Source organism: Candoia aspera, chromosome 3 (genome assembly GCF_035149785.1).
Source record: "Candoia aspera isolate rCanAsp1 chromosome 3, rCanAsp1.hap2, whole genome shotgun sequence".
Lineage (NCBI taxonomy): Eukaryota > Metazoa > Chordata > Lepidosauria > Squamata > Boidae > Candoia > Candoia aspera.
The window spans coordinates 107,997,528-108,019,232 of NC_086155.1; the positions used below are offsets into that span (position 1 = coordinate 107,997,528).

General features: G+C 41.6%; 1 protein-coding gene across 1 annotated transcript in view; it reads right to left on the minus strand.

Annotated features, from left to right (window-relative positions):
• OLFML2B (olfactomedin like 2B) overlaps positions 1-12,650 on the minus strand; it is a 39,100-nt gene extending 26,450 nt beyond the window's left edge. The window contains exons 1-2 of the mRNA XM_063298521.1: positions 12,474-12,650; positions 9,859-10,122 (exon numbers count right to left, since the gene is read on the minus strand). Of these exons, the coding sequence (XP_063154591.1) occupies positions 9,859-10,122; positions 12,474-12,620 (411 nt within the window). The 5' untranslated portion in view covers positions 12,621-12,650. The remainder of the gene's footprint in view (positions 1-9,858; positions 10,123-12,473) is intronic.
• Positions 12,651-21,705: the final 9,055 nt, after the last annotated feature.

Genomic DNA, 21,705 nt, shown 5'->3' on the forward strand with positions numbered 1-21,705 from the left:
TTCCATTTCCCAATTTTACATTTACGATCAGATCTTCTAAGTCTTATTTATATTTGGCTAACAAAGTGGTATTATCTGTATATATCAAGATTTTAGTTTCAACCACCTATTTTGATTCTAGCTGTCATCTGTTCAATCCTACCATTTTTGTAATATACTGCAAATCTGTATACTATTTTGTAAATAAACGTTAGCAGAACTATTCCTCTGCTAGGTAATGGAAAAGGCTATTCCTTTGGTTAAGAATCTTTTAAAAATCACATTAATTTAATCAGTTACTAATTAAATTATATTATACAAATCTGGGAAGAAATAAATCAGTTCATAAAGCTAAATTCAATCTTGGCTTTGTATATTAATTTTAATCAACTTATTCTCAAACAATTATGAGAAGCTTGGGAACTGTTCTGCATCTCAAGGAATAGTGAGTGTTTTCTTTTATATAATCAGTTACAAATTTAAAGATACCCTACAATATCATTGTGGGGCACTACTTGTGTGCCTGTAAATGACCTTCCAGTGAGATGTAATTTACCAAAACAGAACAGAAAATGATTATCACTGATTCATTACTCTGGCAAGGCTACATTTTTTTTACCAACAGATTCTGCTGTTGAAAAAGTGTATCAAATCACAGATTCTGTTAAACTTAGTTGTATCTGCATGTATACTCAGTTGTATTCTACTAGCCTCAAAAACTAGCTATTGTCTCTTTCAAGTTATGGGAATTGTTAGATTATCATTAAATCAAACAATCATCAATTTTCCATCTGACTGCTCAGTAGGTATCTACTTAATGTTTAATGCCTTACATTCCAGATAGGATAACAAAAGCACCTGAGGTCACATAAATGATAAACGTACATGAAAAAGTAGGATTTACACTAGCAAAAAGGACTGTATTTATTTAACATCGGAAGAAACTCAAATTATACCTATAAAAATAGGAATACATTTCTGTGGTTTTGTTTTTTAATATATACTTTGTCTACTTAATCACCCTATGAGCAGTCTGTCTCAACCTCAGCAACTTTAAGATGTAGGGATTTCAACTACCAGAATTCCCCAGCCAGCTATGCTGGCTGGGGAATCCTGGGAGTTGAAGTTTCCACATCTTAAAGTTGCTGAAGTTGAGAAATACTGCCCTAGGAGGGAGACCAGATCAAGAAACTGACTCCACAGGAAGACTACAACTATATTTTATTGACATGGGCTATAGTAGCGGAATCTTGCAAGTCTGCTTGTATATTCTCTCCCTCTTATCACCCACTGAGTCAAGGAGGAACCAGCCTGAGCTCCTTCCTACTACTAACTCCTCTCCCAGGATTCAAGCAAGGGTTCTGCCCTTGTGTTTCTGTGATGGCTTCTGAATATACTTCAAGGCCACTTCTGTGGCTCTCTACATCTACCTTACATTTCTGATCTGGGAGAGCATATCTGTCTTGCTTTCTAGGTATTTAAATAGTTTTCATTAATCCCATTTATTCTAAAACTCTTGGGTTTGTACATCACATTATTCTTCTATTCTTGTAATTGGTTGCTCTCTTTTTAATGCAGATTTTATCCAGCGATGACCATTTAAAATGTCAAAGTCAGAAAACATTATACAATAACTTTTTTTTGCCTTCCAACAATATTTGGAGTACAATAAGAGGCTCTTTTAGTCCTCCTTCATAGACGTGCAGTTTATACAACAGCTGGAAAACATTATATTAAAAGAGGCAAAGGCTCTTCTTCTTCACCACCACCACCACCACCACCTCCATCTCCATCATTCCTTCCTTAGGCTAAACAAATTAATAATAATAAAGACGTTAAATGACTTTGAGAACTGTTGATGATAAATTGCTTTGAATTGTGCTTGGCAGAAGCATGTCCTGAATGGCCTAGTTCTGAGACTTCTCAGCTTGAGTTCTAGAGCCAAGGATGTTTGCATAACCCTCTTTAGGGAATCTTGCAAATTAGCCCTCTGGAACACCAGGCAGTTCCTAGACAACAAGGAATCTGCTGCATCTGGCAGCAATCCAAGGGATGCACAGCAGACAGAAGGGCACAGGCAGCAGTGGATATGTGATGCCCTCTGGAGGCAAGCTTGAGACACATTGCTAAATGACGGCACATTTCAGGCATTCAACACCACAGAAAAATTTGAACATAGGAAACTGCATCACAGCAGAGTCAAAATGTAAGCCTGTTAGGAGCAGAACTGTCTACTCCAACTGGCACTGGCCATCTCCAAGCTTTAGGCAGGGGTCTTTCACAGACCTGCTGGCAGAGATGGTTTTAGCTGGCAAATTCATGGCTTAAAGCTTGGATCCTCTGCTTCCCAACCCAAGCTGTCACTTTTAGCTAGCCCTGTTGAACTGAAGTTAATGATCTATTGCCATATTGTACACTGATTTCCTTTTTTAAAAAATAAATAAATCAGATATTTATGGAAGATAAGACTATTTACGGTTATTAGGAAAGATAATGAACTTGAGACTGTATGTTCAAGCACAATATTGACAAACATGGGCAGATGAAAAGGAGGGTCTCCCTTTCATCTCCACCATCATGGACCTTTTGTCGCAATTTTTTTTAACCTCTTGTTCATATTGTACTTTTGTGAAGCTGCTCCTAAAGGCAATCTGAAAATTACAGCTGATCAAAAAAAAAGTTGCTAGCATATTGACAGCTGTTGTGGCATATGTAATATTGAACCTGAAACAGCTGCTTTGGTTGCCCTTTCTTTTCTAGCCATGATTGAATGTGTTGGATTCAAAGCTCTAAACAACTTGGGACCCAGGATTTGAAAGAAGCTTATCCTGCCACGCTTGTAGATCAGAGAACTAGGAGAAGCCCAGGTCATCATTCCACCATCAGATAAAGTTATGTGTTGTGAATTGTGCTGTATGAAAATATTACCGCCCCATCACCATGTTCTTAACAATACACAAAGCTCACCTCTCAATGACCTAGATTGCTCACTACTGGAAAGGTAGGGAGCAGTGGGACCAGTATAGTCAGTAATGAGATAATGGCAGGGAGAAGTGAAGTGGTGCCTTAAGGAGAACAAAGTAGTTCAGGAAAAGTTCATAGCTGTATGGCAGAGTACTAGCTCCACACACGGAGGCTCCAGATTCAGTCTCTGCTGTTGACATCTTCAGAAAAGAAGATCTTGGCCAGCAAAGGCCTCTCCCTGGGATTTGGGGAAATTGTTTTCAGGCAGAACAGTGGACAGCATTACTCAGTAAAGAGGTGGGTGAAGAAGAGATTTGAAAGACAAATGCTGAGCCCATGAGAAGGAAAGGTTTGAAGGCAGAGGGAAGAAAAATTCTGAAAGGAAAAGTCACAGTGAACAGGTAGACTTTTTGGTCTACCTCCTCATTCTGAATTCAAAACACATGGTCTGTGCACAGAAGGATAATGATAATACTGAGCCTTTGTGCTTTCATACACAGACCACTTTTCATGCTTTATTTTGTTATTAAGGCAAGACAGACTACTATTATTATCAGTGGAAGATTTAAATCAAGAACATCCTTATTCATAGTTCAGGATCTTAATCACTATGCCACATCAGATACTAGAAAACCAAAGCATCTCCATTGTCACACAGCAAGTGGCAATTTAATTGTATCATTTCAAGCATACAGCATAGTTAAATCAGCATGCTGATTTCACAAGTCACTCTAGGACAGTGTTTCTCAATCTCGGCAACTTGAAGATGTGTGGACTTCAACTTCCAGAATTCCCCAGCCGGCCATGCTGACTGGGGAATTCTGGGAGTTGAAGTCCACACATCTTAAGTTGGCAAGGTTGAGAAACACTGCTCTAGGATATAACAAGCAGCACATTCTATTGAGGCTACACCAGCACAGCTTATCCAGGGTGGTGTTCTTTTGATGTGTAAGGACTACAACTCAGTTGATCCTCTCCACCATCAATAACATGGAAGTGCAATAGTCATACATTATAAATGAAATGCTTTGAACCCTTGCAAAAGCTACCATACTGCTGCAGCAGCTTTTTGTTCAATACATACAGCCTAAATCAAATTGCATAATATATTAACAGACAGGAAAACTACCATGTTTTAAGATCACCTGACCTACCATGGCAACAGCAGCTTAGTGCAATCATTTTGCTTGCACAAAATGCCTTTTGTTTCACATAGTTCCAAGGATGAGAAGGAGAACAGATCAGTAACGCTGGACTGATTAGTGTTTGAAGCAACACTTGTTCTTTTGCAATTCCCAGAACAGATAGGAAGAAACTGGTACTCTTCAACCCACCAAGCGCCAATGTTCTTAAACTCATTTACTTGTAGTTAAGTCCCATAGATGTCAATGCGACCTACTAACAAGTAAAAAAAAAGGGCTCAGTGGTCATATTCCCGCTCTAAACGTGTTATGTAAGGAGCCAATATTTTTGACAGATGCTTTTCATTTAAGTGAAACAGTCTTCCGAGTAATGCATTTAAAACTAAGTGGACTTTCTACAAATACAAGAAAGAAAGAATGCACTGCTGACCGAGGCTGATTGTAATGTATATAACAGCATGCATCCACCATTAGCTCTCCAAAGAAGAGATTTCCAAATTCTGTTCCAAGGCCAAAATACTGCACTGGCAACCTGAAAGGCAGCTACTATTGCCAATCTTCCTCTGAATGGATCTAAACCTTCCAGAGCTTGCTCTCATTTCACACAAGTAAGCATGAGGTCCACCTTCTGGTCAATGCCTCTGAGTGTGCTGTAGAATAGACAGATTCCTGCTTTCTTTTGAGGAGTCTTTTCTCTGTGGAGAGCTACAGTTCCTTTGGCACAACTACTTAAGCTCTGAAGCCAGAAGAGGGCAGGATCACCACCTGTGAAATTAGAACCGAAGTTTCTATAGCAGATATGCAAGGGTTTCTTAGCACATGAATTGAAACGGAGTAACGTCCCTGAAGCTCAGAAGTCCAAAGACTTTGCGACATGGGCGTAAGATGGAGAAAGCAAAGCCCAAGATTTGCTATTTCGCAGTTTGCCATTGCCTCCTCCATCTGGCACAGAGGACTTGCCCTGACTTCTCTGCAGTGGTGTCCCATTAAGTAAGGTTCTATTGTCCTCTGGAAAAGATGCAGAGCACATTCTTTCATTTTGTTTCTTTTGCTGCCAACAGGCATTTCTTCCACTGGATAATGGGAGAACAGCATCTGGGGTCAATGGGAGGCTTATTCTCAGACTCGGGGCTCCAGCAAGTGCCAATCTTTGATGTTGGCCTCAGTCAACACAACACGTGGGGGACAGCTTAGCATTGCTTTAACCAGAGAAACCCCTCCTTCCAAATATTTATAATATTTTACTTCTAAAGAGGCTCTTCCTGCGGGATATAAAACAGAGGAGGAAAAAAATGTTTAAAAATAGGTGGAGTAAGTGTGAAATGAATTATTCTTGCATGAACAGATCATTGCTACAGGGAAAGGATAATAGTATGTTTGTGCCCTGAAGAAACTAAAAAATAATTAAAGATCAAAAAAGTTTTGTGGGACTTGTATCATTTGTCAACAAAATGGTAAAATAAGAAAAGGACTTTGGAGCAGGCTTTCATATTATTCTTCTAGTGGCTCTTTCAGATGAGTATTGTCACATGTCACCTGGCTGCTCTGTTAAAGCAGATGTTAGCTGGTCAGATTTTTAAATGGATTACAGTTTATTTGAACCCGCTCACATTTGGAACAGCTGATGGCTCAGGTTTCGTAATGCCCTTCAAGAAAAATGTTGCATGGGAAACTGTAACAACGATCTCCAGTTACATTTTGGACAGCTAAAGACTTGTAAGAAAATAAAGCAATGCAACAATTGCCAGAACAAGTACGTGAAACTGGTTGCTTCCTGCATTTTTGGCTCAGCAGTGTAGAACAGGCTCTCTTTTCCCTAAGAGGACAATCTCAGTAAGTTTAAGCAGTCACCTAGAGGATCTGGTCCCAAGGTGACTGCGACCGGACAGCAGACAAAATAAAGCAGAAAACTAAATGAATCCTCTGTTCTCCGCGTCTGTAAATTTCCAAGTACCAGATGTGGAGATTAAAAGCCCAAGGGACCGCCACTGCCATCCTTGTGCTTTAAGTTTCTCTAAATGTGGCTGGTTGACTCCTGTTGCCAACACCAATGCAATAGGTATGCTGATGTGATCCAGCAAGACAATCCTCAATTCTTAGACTTGTAGTATTCCCAAATTTATAGCTGCTGGGATGAACATGCTAATATGGAAAATGATTTTGCAAAGCGAGATTAGAAACAAGAATGTTGAGATGCTGCTTAGCCAGTTCTTTTTTTAAATCAGATTTCATTTCCAGCTGAGAAGAGTAGGGTCTACTGAAAATGCATCTGATCTTTTTTCAGGAAGATTCTCCTCTTCCCTTACCCCGTGCAGTTCATCACAGACCTGCTACAACTATCACACACTGCCACATACACAACCTCCTTCAGCATAATTTCTCACAAGAAATAAGTGCAGACTATGTGGTAGAACTTTGTTATGAGGAAATCACGGATACTATGAACTATGTTTAACCAATGATGAAACTTTTTTGTAGTCAAAGAAGTATAAAATGTTTAGAAAGCAAGAGGCATATTCACATAGAACTGATCAGTACATAATTCATATTCATTGATTATATGTTATCATGTCTTGGATAATTTATATTTACTTATGCTTATACACATATACATATTTATACATATATGCTTAAGTAATATAAAAATATTTTATATTTCTATAAATACTTACTTAAGCACTTACGATTTAGCTCAGAAACAGGAATGCTGCACACTTCAGAAGGTCATGGAGAGAGGATAAAAAATCATGACTTATCTTTGGATGGTATCTCAATTCAAGCTCTGATGAGAGCCAATGTATTGGAATGGCTGCAGTATTGAACTACAAGCAGAGAGATCCAGTTTAAATTTCCACTGGGTCTTGAAGCTTGCTGGGTGCAGATAAATTAGGGAAGGGCAACTACACACATCATCCTGATCTCCTTCAGAGACGAGCAGGATAAATGTCATAAATATAAACCAACCAACCAACCAGAATCTCTGGGATTCATATCTCAGTTCAATGTACCACCTTCCCTAATCTGCTATGTTCAGGATGTTTTGGACTACTGCTCCCAGTGTCTTCAACCAGCACAACCTCAGGCCACGCTGGCCAGGCATTCTGCTCCCCTACATGAATTCAGGTTGGGAAAGGAAGCAACATGCTGTAGCAGTTCTTAGAATGTAGCCCCTGACTAATGTTTACTTATTTGTTTGCAGTGTACCCATTTCTCTTCTGCTTCTCTCAGGACTAAGTTTGTGCACTTTGCAAATAATTCTCTTTTGACTGCCTTTGGAGGGCCATGTATAACAGTGGCAGTATTTACTCAATTATGACACTGAAGCTGTCTTGATCACCCTGACAGATGATCTTTGCAGGCAGAAAGAGAGTAATGCTAATTCTGTTGGATTTCTCAGCAGCTTTCACTATTATTGACCATGGTATCCTTCTGGACCATCTGTTCTTGGCTGTGGACTGGAGGCACAGTGCTCAAGTTTTTGTCCCTATCGGATGGCTAATTCCCGAAATCAGTGCTGCTAGACTGACTTTTGTGCTAAGGGGCTACTCAGGATTTTGATTCCTCACTAATTTTTCCTCTCTGCTAATATGAAGTGTGATCAATAAGCTGATGATGCCCAGCATCATTACTCCTTTTCATCTGATTCAATTAAGGCTTGGAGTTGGAAAAGCTAATATTAATGTTTGGAAACAATAATGGGGATTAAGAAAATGAAGCTTAACCCAAGTAAGATAGGTAGACTGTGAATGCTTGTTCTGGGAGGTGAAATATGATCTATCTGCTCCTTTTACTTATGGATCGATTTATATCTTGCCCCTCAAACTAATGTTTCACCAAGGCATAAAACAACTACACTGGTTGCCAGGTCATTTCAAACCCAGTTTGAAATGCTGGCAATCATCTTTAAAGCCTGAGAATTGGGTGCTAAAGGACATCTTCTGATGTCCTGAGAATTTTGGAGATTGGATCTCAGGAAATGTTAGAAATTCTGGGACTCCACTTTTTTTAATGCTAACTTGAACTTTATTCATTTAAGTTTTATATCATTTGTACATTTACATGAGCCACCCTGAAGGTTTTTAACTGAAGGAGAGAGTACTAACTCCACACACCTACTGTATCTGTGTTTGTATTTATATTCCATTTTACACCCCTCAATTTACAGATTAAACCCTGAATCTGGAAAACACTAATCAGCATTAGATTTATTGAACTGCTTAAGTCAAGGGCGCTGATTTAGCTAGAGATTTCTGAAACAGCAGCTTTAAGACTGGTTTCAAAAGCCCTCCACAAGCCATGATTCAAGCCATCCACTGGCAAGAGTGACCTGGAGGAGCAAGGAGAGAAAGAAGCAACAATGGCAGAAAACGAACAGGATGGGAAAGTGGGTGGCCATATCTATTTCTGGCATCCAGCCCACAGATTGTTTCCAGGGAAGGACACCCTACCTCCCCCTTCTCTGGAGCTATATTTATCCCATTCCTTCAGTCTACCACATCTCCATTTTAACTGGGTGCTAAACACCCAACAGTGCAAATCGTCAGAACCAATGCAGATTGTTCCATAATGGAATAGTTCCTTGCAGAGTCAAAAAGGACAAATGTTCACATTTGGAGTGAATCTGTGTGCCATTATATAGCATATATCTTGTAGCTTCCCATTCCAGTGTATGTGGGAGAACCCAGAGCTACATATTGATTAAGATGGTTGCTCTTCCTATTCCCAGCAGGTGGAGAACTGGGAAGGCCAAGGGCCTGGTTAACTGCCTGCCAGGTAAGGACAGGACTTCAGCATGCAGACACCACAGCAGCAAACATATTTGTGAGTGTAATAGATATGGAATGATTTAACATGGTTCTGCATTTCAAGAGATGTCTAGCTGCATACAGGAGAACTTGTAAGCCCATTCCCACAGTTTGGCCCCTTGGTGCTAAGGCATGAGCTGGCTGCAATTATGAAGTGGCAGTCCAACAGCTGAAGAACAACAGGTTGGAGAAAGCTGCTCTAGGACCAAGTGTATTTCTCACCTGCTGGGCAACCAAGCCACAATGAAGTACTGCAGCTACCATTGCAGCTAACCTGATCTTACTGCTTCACAGTTCACTGTTTATAAAATTAACTTCATGTTATGATGGTGTGCATCTCACATCTATTTTTAGTAGATTATGTTGTCTGTCTTAATGGCTATAGACATTATAGGCATGGATTTAAGAGCCATTGACTTCTAGCTTCCAGAAACTCCCGGTCCTGCTGAGATGGCCTGAAGAGACAGGCTGGGCTCCCTAACCACACTGAGCTATTCTGTGGTTTGTTTGGCCTTGGCATGTGCTCTCTGAACTGAACCATTGTGGTTTGTCTGGCATGGCAATTTAGTTAACAAGCCACATTTGTTGAACCATGGCTTAGCATAGTATACAAACCAGGTCACAACTTAGCATTTGGACTGTGGACAGGGGAAGATCCCCAGTCTGCAACTTGCTGGGACAAAATCAGGGAGGGGATTGTTTCATGGTCACCCTGCATACTTTGGGTGGTGGGGAGGTCTGCTGGTGCTGCTGTATACCCTGGTATCCCAGCCTTGTACATCTGCAAGTAGCATAAAGAAACACACCAAACCTCCAGATCAATTTCCTGTCAAAACCTGCCTTAACTTTCCCATTACTTGGGAGAGGAAAAAAACCTCATAACTACCCTTTGGGTAGAAAGGTGTGGCATAAACTGAAATAATAAAAATGCATTTTAATTAGAGTAAAAACCCAGGAAAGGCAAATACCTTGAAGTCCTTGCTGTCTGCTTCCTGCAGTTTCTTCAGCCTGAAGTCGCCCTCGCATGGATTGAGAGCAGATGGTGGAGCCACACAGGAGCATTTGCATTCTGGTCCAGAAGTGATCGTTTCCACCGTGTAAAAATCCTCGGCTTTGGAGGAGCCTTCATTAATCCTCTGACATGCTCCTCTGCCCAGGGGTCTCACCACACACTTGCACCGGCAGTCTGAGCCTTGGGACACCGCCTTCACCTTGTCATAGTCACCTAGCAACTAATCAAGGAAAGGAGGGGGAGGGAAGGGGAACAAAGCCAGTCAATTTGTTCTGGAAGCCTTGGTGGGATTGCTTTGGTGGAACGTTGGGGAGAAACCCAGACATTCTGAAACCTTGAAGAAATAGATGTCTGGTTTAAAATGTTGCTGACACTTAATGTTCTCTGCTCCTTGGTTATCTGAGAAAGTAATTTTCTTCCACCACCTAAAAGAATCCAAAAGCCAAACCCCAAACTAGTCAACTTGCCCCCAAACAACTTTGGTTTCTCTCTCTCTCTCGGGTTTTGGGAAATTAAAAGGCTGCAGTGCTCAAACCAGACATTCTCCAGAATGATCTCATTTAAATATAATGGGAACAATCTGTTGGGAAATTCTCCTGCACAAGTTTCATCGAAGTGAATAGAGGAGCTACATATGAGGTCTTTGCACCTCACCTTTATTTCCATGTATCGTATACATGAGACCATGCCAGTGAAGATAGGCTACCCTAACTTAGATATATTTAATAAGAATTGCCCTCAAAAAAGTAGAAAATATATTTTAAAAACAAAGCCATCAGGATACATTTGATATGAAGCCAAAGTCTCCAGTGTGTAACGTCAATCCTACAGGAAAAGGACATTTTTCTGGTCGGATACAAGATCAAGACAAAAGTTGTGAAACAGACTGGCACATCCTATTTAGCCAAAGCAAAGTTTCAACAAACAGTAAATGCAATTCAAAGAATTTCCTTTAAGGGAATATGCCTGGATCAGACAAAACACTGAAAAACAGAAGTAGCTCAAATATATGTTTTTCTAACTGCACAGTACATGCAGAGATTTTTCAGGGGAGGTTAGCCTCCATCATCTAGACAGATATTGTGACAAGGCTATTTTAAATATTGCTCAGCAGCAGGCCCGATGTAATTTCAAGATTGCTTATCGCGATATAAATGCATGCAATTGAGTATAGTAATGGCAAAGAGAAGGCTCAGCCAGCAAACACTGTACAAATGTTGCCACTTGCAGCATCTCTCTCTTTTAGCTGACTTGAGCTACACGTGAAAATCAAAAGGAGCTGAGTGAAAGCTGCTGCTGTTGCTGCTACAGGCTCTAAGCATCAGAGGAACAGACAGATAGAATTGCTCTCCCAGCACAATCCTATGTGTATATACTGTACTCAGAAGAGAGCTCTACTCAATTAGCTAACTAGGAAATAAGTAATATTTTGCCGGGGGGGGGGGGCTTGTTGCTCAATATACAAATATAGAAAGGAGCAGCAAAGCAATAATCCCAAACCTGCTCTACTAAATGGAGAGACCTAAGATCTACTTCAGAAGGCCTGTTGCCCCAAATATCTGGAGTAGCCAAATGCATGAGGATGCTGCTTCTGCATCTTTCATAGTTGAGAGAGAGGGAGAGATTTTTTCCTAAAAGCTCTGTTTGCTCACTTTTCCATGCAACCACTAACACTACAGATGCCTGTCCTTTTTCTGCACTGGGTCTAACAGGTACTAGGTGAAGACAAAGCAAATTCTGCATCACATGTGGAGTATAACACCACAATGCTAAGCCTGCTGATTCAACCCACCTAGTTACTTAGTGCAAGGATCCTGAAATTACACAGATTTCTTAGCTGACAAAGGCAAGGCTCCAGCTCTCCTTACACAAAAACTTAAAAGGGTTGATCTAATGCAATGTGCTCAATTCCAGATATAAATCAGCCTACAATCCTAGGCATAGCCATTTGGGTGTAAACCCTCAGCAAGTCCTACTAAGTTCAAATATACTTTTGATTAAGTGACAAAGCCATCTTTATTTGGAAATCTATCTGTAGGTTCCTTTCTCTGTTTTTTGCCTCAAAGAAGTACTGCTTCTAAAATCATCCCATCAAAATCAAACTTCTGTGGAAGGCTAAGTGTGGGTCCCCTAGCTGTGCCATGAGGCAGCCACCTTCTTAGTTTCTGCTGCCTCCCTGTCAATCTAAATGTGTCAAGTTGTCCTCTATAGCTCAAATCTCCTCTGACATCTTTTACCCCAAGCAATCCAGGCATACTTTTTTTTTCGAGGTAAGACCATTCCGGGTTAGATTTACCCTCCTGTAATTGCAGATGTACACAACGTTAATAAGTTGTGAGGGAAAGGGCTTTTTGCACATGTTCAGAGGAATCTCTCCTCTTTTTTATGCCTTGGGAGAAGCCGGGGTGAGGGATGAACCTGTGCACTTCAAGAGAACGGTGCTGGAGCCCCTTGGAGACCCCGCAGCCCGCTCCCTTTCGTTCTTAATGCGCCGCTCGGAAATCACCTCGGGGGTCCGACTCCCTCTTCCACGCCACCGACGGCTTGCTGCTCGGGCCGGCGACGCCTTACCTGCGAGAGAATGTTCTCCTGATTATCCGCCTCGTCCTGCAGCGGGGCGCCGGTCGGAGGCGAGCTCAGGCTGGCGCTAGCTGTGCCCCACCACGCCGCCAGCAGCGCCGCGGCACAGCAGTAGAGCAGCACCACGGGCCGCGCCATGGACGGCTAGCGGGCGCCGCCGGGGGGCGAGCCGGGCATGGGCGGGCGCGGCGGCGGCGCACGAGCGGTCTAGCTTCTCCTCTGCCCGGGTTGGAAAGCACACTGGACGGGGCGCGCCGGGGAAGGCTGGGGAGGGGGGCTGAATCGTGGAGCGTTGCTACCCGGCGGAGGCAAAGCGAGGCGGGCCAGAAGGAGGAGTCTAGCCCTTGCCCCCGCTTCTCCTCCTCTACGGCTATTGTGTCCTCCCGTCCGTCCGCCGGCGGAGCTGCAGAGGCTCTGGGGAAAAGGAGGAGAAAGCAGCAGCCTCCTAGTCCTCGGGGTGCCGGAGTCAGGGCGAGGGGGGGGTGCACTCCCCGAGCCCCAACCCGAAGGCGGGTTTAGAAATCGAAGGCGCGAAACCACGAAGAGTCAGAGGACGGTATTGCAAGCCGCGGACAGGTTGAAGGGACGAAGGGTTAGAACGTTAAAAGGATCTACATCCATATGCAGATACATGCATAGACAATCCTCTAGGGACACGATAGAGCCAAAGTTAAGGGTTTCTCCCAAATGTACGCAGATTTGGCGCCTTTCAGGTTCGTTTCAATGACACCGTCAACTCAGTCATCATAGGATCTCACTGGAAAAGCCAGCCACTCATCTTTGAGCTCACAAAAATTCCCTGGTTGAAACCCTATTTCATGGCTGGCTGAAATGCAGTCAAGGCAATCACCTTCGGCTTTCAACTGCCTGGTTATGGGGCACTGGGAGATGGAAACTGTGTCTTGTGGAAGTGCCCTAAGCCAGGGGAAGCTCTACAAGGACTAGGCAGGCTTGGGGGCAGCAATGGTTTGGAGAAGGCCAATTAACTGAAGCTGAACCTCTGAGGGGAAATGCTGGGAATAGGGGCCTCTCTAGACTGGAAACTAGGAAAATGGCTTGTTCTGGGTGGGGTTGCACCCCAATGTAATTTGGGGGTCTTCCTTGCCTTCATTAGAGACCCAGGTGGCTTCAGGGATGAGAAAAAGTGCAGGACCAGTTCAGTAGCCCTAATCGTTCCTGGAGGACTAGCTTGTATTGCACGTGCCTCAATAACCTAATGAATCTATGGTATGAAGACTGGGATTCCCTCCTTAGAGAAGCATTCTTGTTTCCTCTATTTTTTTGATATCTAGTCTGGCACTTTACTTTGGGAAGATGAATCTTTTCCCTCTGCTGAGCCTGCCTGCCTGCCTGCCTTCCCCTTCAAGTCAGTCTTGACTCCTGGCAACTACCTGGACAAATCCATGCAGTTTTCTTGGCAAGATTTTTCGGAAGTGTTTGCCCTTGCCTGCTTCCTAGGGCTGAGAGAAAGGAACTGGCCCAAGGTCACCCAGCTGGCTTCATGCATAAAGAGAGGCTCGAACTCATGGTCACCCAGTTTCTAGCCTGGCACCTTAACCACTACACCAGACTGGCTTATGATCCACCCATTTAGTCAGCAGAAATTTTAAATGGCATCATGTTTAGTAGATTGTGGATCCCTGTCCTGGAGCCACCATTGCATCTGTTCTAACTCACATGTGAATGATGGTCACCTAATTTGGCTTCTGTCAGCTGTGTGAAGGAAAGTGATTGGTTGATTGCTCCAGCTTTGGAGTCCTCTCTGAATGTCACCAGTTGGCAGGAAAACATCCAACTATCATGACAGTGGTCTGGGAATGGGTCAGCATCTGATAACTGTGAGCATCTGCATCCTTTCTCTTGATAAATAAAAACTAAGCACTGGGAAGTGAATGGAATCATGAAGAGAGTTGAGTCACACACACATAATACTGTGTTCAGATAAGTACATGAGACCATGATAAAGCAGAAGAACGCAGGGCAACTCCACCATTATACAAATCCACTTTACCTCTTCCCAATGTGTCAGAAACCTCAGAAGTATCTACAGAAGTACAATGCTCTGTTGTTGCCCTTTCAACACCTCCATATAGTATAACAAAACACAGGACCAGAGGCTCAGAGAAAAGGAAGTCCATACCACTTTGCACTTACACACCACTGTCTCTGGAATATATTTTACATACTAGGCTGGGCTCAGCAATTCTGGAGAGAAAAAGAGAATGGTGGTGAAGAATCAGGTGGCCTGGGAATCAGAAGGGCAGAAACATGCCTGCATTAGCCTGAAATGTCTAATAACTGCCCAGCTGATCTTCTCCCTCCAGGTCACCTGACCTCACCACTGATGGAATGGGAAGGGACAGGCATCAGACAGTACAAACCTGGTACTGCTGCTGGGTGCTATTGACAGAAGGGGAAACTAAACACTACAAATAAGGAAGATGTCAGCATGTCTCATCCACTGACTGGGAACAAGATGAAGACAATGTCAGGAGGACAGAGCAGAAAAAAAGGTGTTGCCAAAGTATGTTTGTGACATGGTTAGGCGCCAGTTGGGAAAGGCTCTGTGTCTACTGTGTTGTTTTTTTCTTTAGTTTTTATGGCTTTTTAATTATGATGCAACCGTCTCCTATTTTAATTACACTGTACAGCATCATGGGCGTGTTTGAGGGAAACAGCAGGTTGTGCAGTCCCAGGAAAAGATGCAGCTGTTTTAATGAGCTGCAAGCAGGTAAACCCCAACCTGCTTGCAGTCTGAAACTAGACAGAGTATATAAGTCTTGTGGAGAGAGAGAGAGGGAGAGAGAGGGGGGGAGACAGATGGAGATGGGCTCAATTATGCTTGGGATGATTTCTATGCCTATCCAGTACGTTCAACCCAGGTAGGCATACTTCCAATCCCTGCACCTTGATTGGAAGGTGCAGCTGGCCCAGTAGAATAGCTTAATCAGCAAATTCTAAGTGGACTTCCCTGTCTTAGACTACTTCATGAAAGTACATTTTGTCACACCTTTGGGCTTAAACAAGTTTTGCTGATTTATTTTTAATGTTTTAAGGAAAATGTTACTTTGCTTAAATTTTAAGCAACACTTTATTGTTGTTTTAATTGCCCCTACGCCCACCTTATTCCTATCTCAATCCCATAGAGAGTTACCAAGATAAATAGCTACAACAATGACAAGTTACTGTATGTTGAATGTTAATGGAGTACAAGGAAGCCAAGCATCCGGAAGCTTCAACTGATGCAAAATGTGGCGGTGCAGGCAGTTATGCACGCCTGTAGAACGGCACACATTACGACTCTGCTCCATGAGCTGCATTGGTTGTTCGTTTCCTTCCGGGCTCAATTCAAGGTGCCCGTTCTGACCTTTAAAGCCTTACATGGCATGGGGCTGGGGTATCTGAGGGACCGCCTCTCCCAGGTTACATCTACCTGTCCCATCAGGTCCAGCAGGAGGGGAATTTTACAGGTCCCATCTGCTAAAGAGCTTCATCAGATGCGACCCAGGCGTTGGGCCTTTTCTGCCATGGCACCCACCCTTTGGAATATCATTCCCCCAAGGTGAGATTAGACCCGACCCTAATGGCATTTAGGAAATCCCTGAAAACTTGTTTTTTTCAGCAGGCTTGGGGATTCCAGAGAAATGGGGAGCCCACAAGATGGTTATTTTGTATGTCAGAGGCTGGTCTGTTCTCCTGCGGTTTTATTTTTCTTTTTATCCTATTTTTATTTGTAATTGTGTTTAATTGTTTTTAAATGTTGTTTTAATTGTTTTAACTGACTGTTATTGTATGCCACCCAGAGACCCATTTGTGAGATGGGTCTCTACGTAAATCTGATGAATAAATAATAAATAAAATAAGGGAACATGGGCATATCCAATTACAAAAACACTATGATGACTTTAAATTGGTTAAAATCTCTGAACTCAGGCAAAAGGGATTGTTCCTAAATTCAAACAGAACTAACACTTCCTAGGACATTGTCATGACATAGTTCCCTATTTCTGCCAGATATACATGCAATGAAGAATGGGATGAAGCATATGCTGTTAAAAATATGGGGAAATAGGAAAAAGTCAGGCACCTTACTCCGTATTCCTTACTCCTCCTCCCAGCAGTAGGCCATTCCTTCCTTTACAGCTAAGACAAACCTCATATCCAAGGCATAGGTGGAATGGACCGTTTTGGATTTAGATTTAGAAACTTCTATGCCAGTTAAAAACAAATATCCAGAAGGCAGCTTACAGGAAAAAAATGCTGGAAACATTAAGGGGCTAGAGGCAAATGTACCGAGCTATACATCAAATAATACCATGAAAGTAGAAGATGTTAAAGAAATCACACTCTTGAAGAATTATTAGAAAACATTACTACCTCCCCACAAGGCATTAAGAATCTATTTCAAGTATCTGTCAGATTCTGCTTAAAAGATCTGTGAGTTCAAGAAGGATTAAAAATTACACGGGAAAAAGATTTAGATATAGAAATTAAAAGAGATAATTGTGTGTCAGTACAGTGAGGTGACCATTTACAGTCTGGTTCAGCTTTAGATATAAAAGCTGTTTCAGAATAATCCATATTATATACTTTAAGATTATACACTTATGCTACTATGATTATGTATCACAAGTATCCTTTAATTGCTGGAAAAGCTGCAGAAAAAAATGTTCCATTATATATGGTAGACTTTCTAATCGACTAGGTTTTTATGGGAAAATTTGATTCTCATAGAGCAACCTATATTAAAAGATCTTAGGATAGCATTTCTTCATTATTTTTATGGTGATAAAGAAAAAGAAAGGACACAAACTTAATATACTGTTGATTGTGATGACCAAAAATGTTCTAGTATGGAAGTAGAGGGACAAACTATCTTAATAGGTAAAAAATGAGGAAAATCAACATTTTACAAATTAAACAGGCACCATTACCAGAATTATATATGTATGTGTGGAAGAGCATATAAAATAAATGGATTTGCAAATTGGCAAATAGTAGTTTAACTTATTTATTTCTGAAGTAATTCTCGTACCTGTGAAGTCTCTTATAGGGAGAAAAAAGGAATGTATTTATAATGATATTTGAAAGTTAACTTTTCTCTCTCTTTCTCTTGAACACAGACACTGAAAACTGCAGAGCAGATGTTATAGGCAAGGAAAAACATAGAACAGTTAAATTAAAATGGCCAAGGATTAGACTATAGTCCTTTCAAGGACAGAGATAAGCATTTGAGTCTTTTCAATGTAAAGTTGGAACCATATTATTGCTATCCCATCAGTTTGGTAACTTTGTTCATGGAACATGTGATACATCAACACTGTTTTGTCTTAAATCCATTTTTCCTGAAGCGGTTCTTCCCTTCCCTTCCCCATTCATAGAGAAAAACTGAACTAACCATATAAACAGACAATCTTAACAACGGATGCCCTGAGGTACAATGGTGTAAATCACACAAAACATGTGGGACCTCCTCCTTCATTCATCCATAGTTACCCAATGTGTATCTTGTTCTTATATTCTCAGCACAACAGATATTTGCTGTATTATTTATCATGTGCTTACTAAGCAGAAATTGTATTTTGGAAAACTACACCATTGCTGTGTCTCACACCCAAAAGAGGCTCCAGTTTAGATCATGCTGAGATATTCCTAACACATTATCACATTCCACAGAATGTATTCACAACTACAGTGGACATCAGGCCTGGAGGAGGAAAAAATCTTGTTTTTCACACAATAAATACCATACTTCGAGTGTTGGGAAAACCTCATGTCCCTTATAAAAATGTTTCTTCACTTAAAGGTTTCTAGATGTCTGCTGCAAACAAATATCAGCTGCTCTTTTACTGGGAAAATACTATTGCCTAAAAATAACTGCTTTATTCCACCATGGGATTTTACAAGGAACAGCTTACTACAGGTAGTCCTCACTTAACAACCATTCATTTAGTGATGGTTTGGACTTACAATGATGTTGAAAAAAATGACTTACAACCTGTTTTCACACTTATGACCATTGCAGCATCCCCATGGTCACATGATCATGATTTTTCCCTTCCTGGCTGGCTTCTGGTAAGCAAGATCAGTGGGGAACTGCGTGATTTACTTAATGACCATGTGGTTCACTTAATGCCCATGGTGATTTGCTTAACGACTGCCACGAAAAAGGTCGTAAAATCAGATCATATTCGCTTAATGACTGCTTTGCTTAGCAACAGAAATTCCAGTCCCAATCATCATTAAGCAAGGACTACCTGTACTACAAATAGCTGATGCAGATTGAGAAAATGGCATATACTGTATATCGGCATCAAATGCATTAAAAGGTTGGGAGTGAAAACTGGAAACAAAGAATACCACCTACCATCAAATCTAAGTTGAGCACTTCTATATTACAAAAAGCGATCCAAAGCAGTCCTTTGTGCCTCACTGCAGAATTCATTCAAATCCTATTGAGCTGAATGGGTAGATAACTTTTGATAGACATAAGAGAAGGGTACGATGAATAGCCTGCCTGCAACAGTGGAGTGAAGGTCAAGCATGTTTAATCTTCATACATGTCAGATTAAATTGCACAAGGTAAACTGTGGTGATAGCCTTTGTCAGACGGCCATCAGTTTAGACAATTTTGAAAGGAGGAAGGTCAAACTCATGGATCAAGTGATCAGTGACCACTAATTGTGATGACAGTTTGCTATCTTCGGGACCATGAGTGGCATGTCTTAAATACAAGCTGTTAAAAAGCAGCAGCGAAAGAGGATTATTGCTCTGTCCACATATGAGCAGTTTCTCCTGTCCTCCTGTGTTAGAGCCCGAGTTTTCATAAAGAGCAGACGGGGTGGTTGGGCCTGTACCTGTTGGGATCGCAGGTGGGGCTCCCATGGAATGAAATTCCATGTGCCCTAACCATACCTTAACCCCACTTCATAGAGAAATGTAGCTTTGAGCTCAGGTATCATCTGCCTAAGAAGATGACTACTCAGTGACAGAGAATAGCTCTTGGTTGGGTGTTGGAAGATGTAAAGATAGCAGGAAAATGATTGTGGCTTGATGGATTTCCTTTTAAAACAGGCTGTTAACATTAACTCTGTACAATATGACAAACTGAAGGTAAGCAACAATAGAAGAAAACTTGGGGGTGGGGAGAGGATGGGGGTGTTATAGAAGCCTGAGGTTTACTGCAGCTCCTTTGTGTCACTGAGGTTTAGCAGATGTCCAGAGCCAGCCAGCATGGATGGAATGGTTTCTTTTGCTCTTCACCCTGGAGTTTTAGAGCCCTTTGCATGTGCCTTGTCTCACAGACTTGCTAAGCTGCAAGCAATTGCGTAGAATGCACAATCACTACCTTTTTAAAGAGTTTCTTGGCATAATGTGGATAGCATATGCCAGAAAACATTGTTTCCTTGGGACTTTCAAAAGACTTATAGGATAATCTGAAAATAACTCCCCATAGATTCCTGAGCAATCTTAGCATAGCATAGCATAACCAGAGTCGTTGGAGTGGCAAATTATTATTATTATTATTATTAATAATAATAATAATAATAAGCTTTATATAGGTTGGTAACTGGACAGCCTATTACAACTACACAGTGTGACTCCTTTTCTTGAACTGATATAAGATAACATCAGTGAAGACTTGCTCTGTAGACCTGGTGCTATACCAAAGTTTATAGATTAGATTAGCTTGCCAATAAAGCACAGGCTTTTCAGTGATGTCTGTTGGAAGTCTTCTGTGTCTATTTTTTACAGATATAATTCTAGTGTACATATCAGGGGCAGCAGGATATTTCATTTCAGCCCTCCTTTAGCTCCATAGATTGTCTAAACTCCAAACTGGGAATGATACTCCTTTGGTAACTATATTTGTTTTCCCAGAGATTAACCCATGCATTCATTGGGAGATTTGAGGTAGGTGATTTGCTGAGAAAGTGGAAATTCCATCATGTACTTTGCCCACTGGCTAAATACAGCTTTTTCAACTGAGTAGTAAATTACAGGTTTCCTACCCATCAGTTCTAAAACAGTAAATTCCTTCTCAGCAGCTTCTTAGATACTATTAATCATTCCACTCCCTCACCATAGATGGGTGTCTTAATTTAGCTCTCAAATACATCTTTTTCCTCCCCAAAACTTCATAGCCAATTTAGAACAATTTTTCACTCAGCAGGATCACCAAGGCTTCCCCTTCTTAGACATCACATTCCCTTGTCTTTTGCAAAATACTAAAAAAAAAAGTATGAGAAAACCAGTACATAAAAATCAGTAAAGAAGGGTAAAAATCAAGGAGAAGGAAGGAAGGGAGAAGGGAAGTATTAAAAACTCACCTGTATGATGTTCAAGATACTTACTCAGTAGTTACATTCTCCAGGCTTTAAGAGATCAATACCAAGGTATTCATCAGTTTTTTGCAGACATTTTGCTCCACATCCCAGGGAGGCTTCCTTAATGAACAGTCCAGAAGTGGGGGGTTTGCTTGCAGTATTTGTAATATATGTAAGATTTGAACTCAGGGTGTTGGTTGGTGATTGGAGGTTTCCTGGAAGGTGCCCATTAATTGGTTGCTAGGAATGGTGTTGCCTCTATTTTGACTGGTCCGCTTCACCTGCCTGCTGTGTATGGCCTGATCAAGTGCCTGACTGCGTGGTAGATCATATCCAGCTCCACTGATCTGTTGATCGCCCTTTCATCTGTGTGCTTCCAGGAAGTCTCTAGCTGTCCTGCTATTTGTGTGATGTATTATTTCCATGTTCTCCCAGTCAAGAGTGTGACCTGCATTGAAGGCATGGGTGGCTGTTCAGTGGTTGTGACCCTGGTTCTTTATTACAGGTATGTGTTCTTTAATTCTTTGATGCAGCTGGTGCTGTATTTGTCCTATGTAGCACTGGTTGCACTTCCAGCCGTTAATCCTGTATATGATGTTAGTTCTGATTCAGTAAGGTGTGCAGTCTTTTGGTTTGCCCAGAACTCTTGGTAGTGTTTTCATGTCTTTGTGGGCCATTGTGATGTGTAGTGGTTGGAGTAGTCTGCTGGTGAGTTCTCATGTTTTTTTTTTAATGCATGGGAATATTATTATAGAGGTTCTTGGGGTGTTTATGTGCTCTTCATTTTGTTTCTTAGTGCATTTTTAAAATTAAATTGGGGAGGGTAGCAATCCAGAGCAGAGATACAACCGTTTCACAGTAACCATTTTATAATTAAATACAGGGATGTCTGTGGG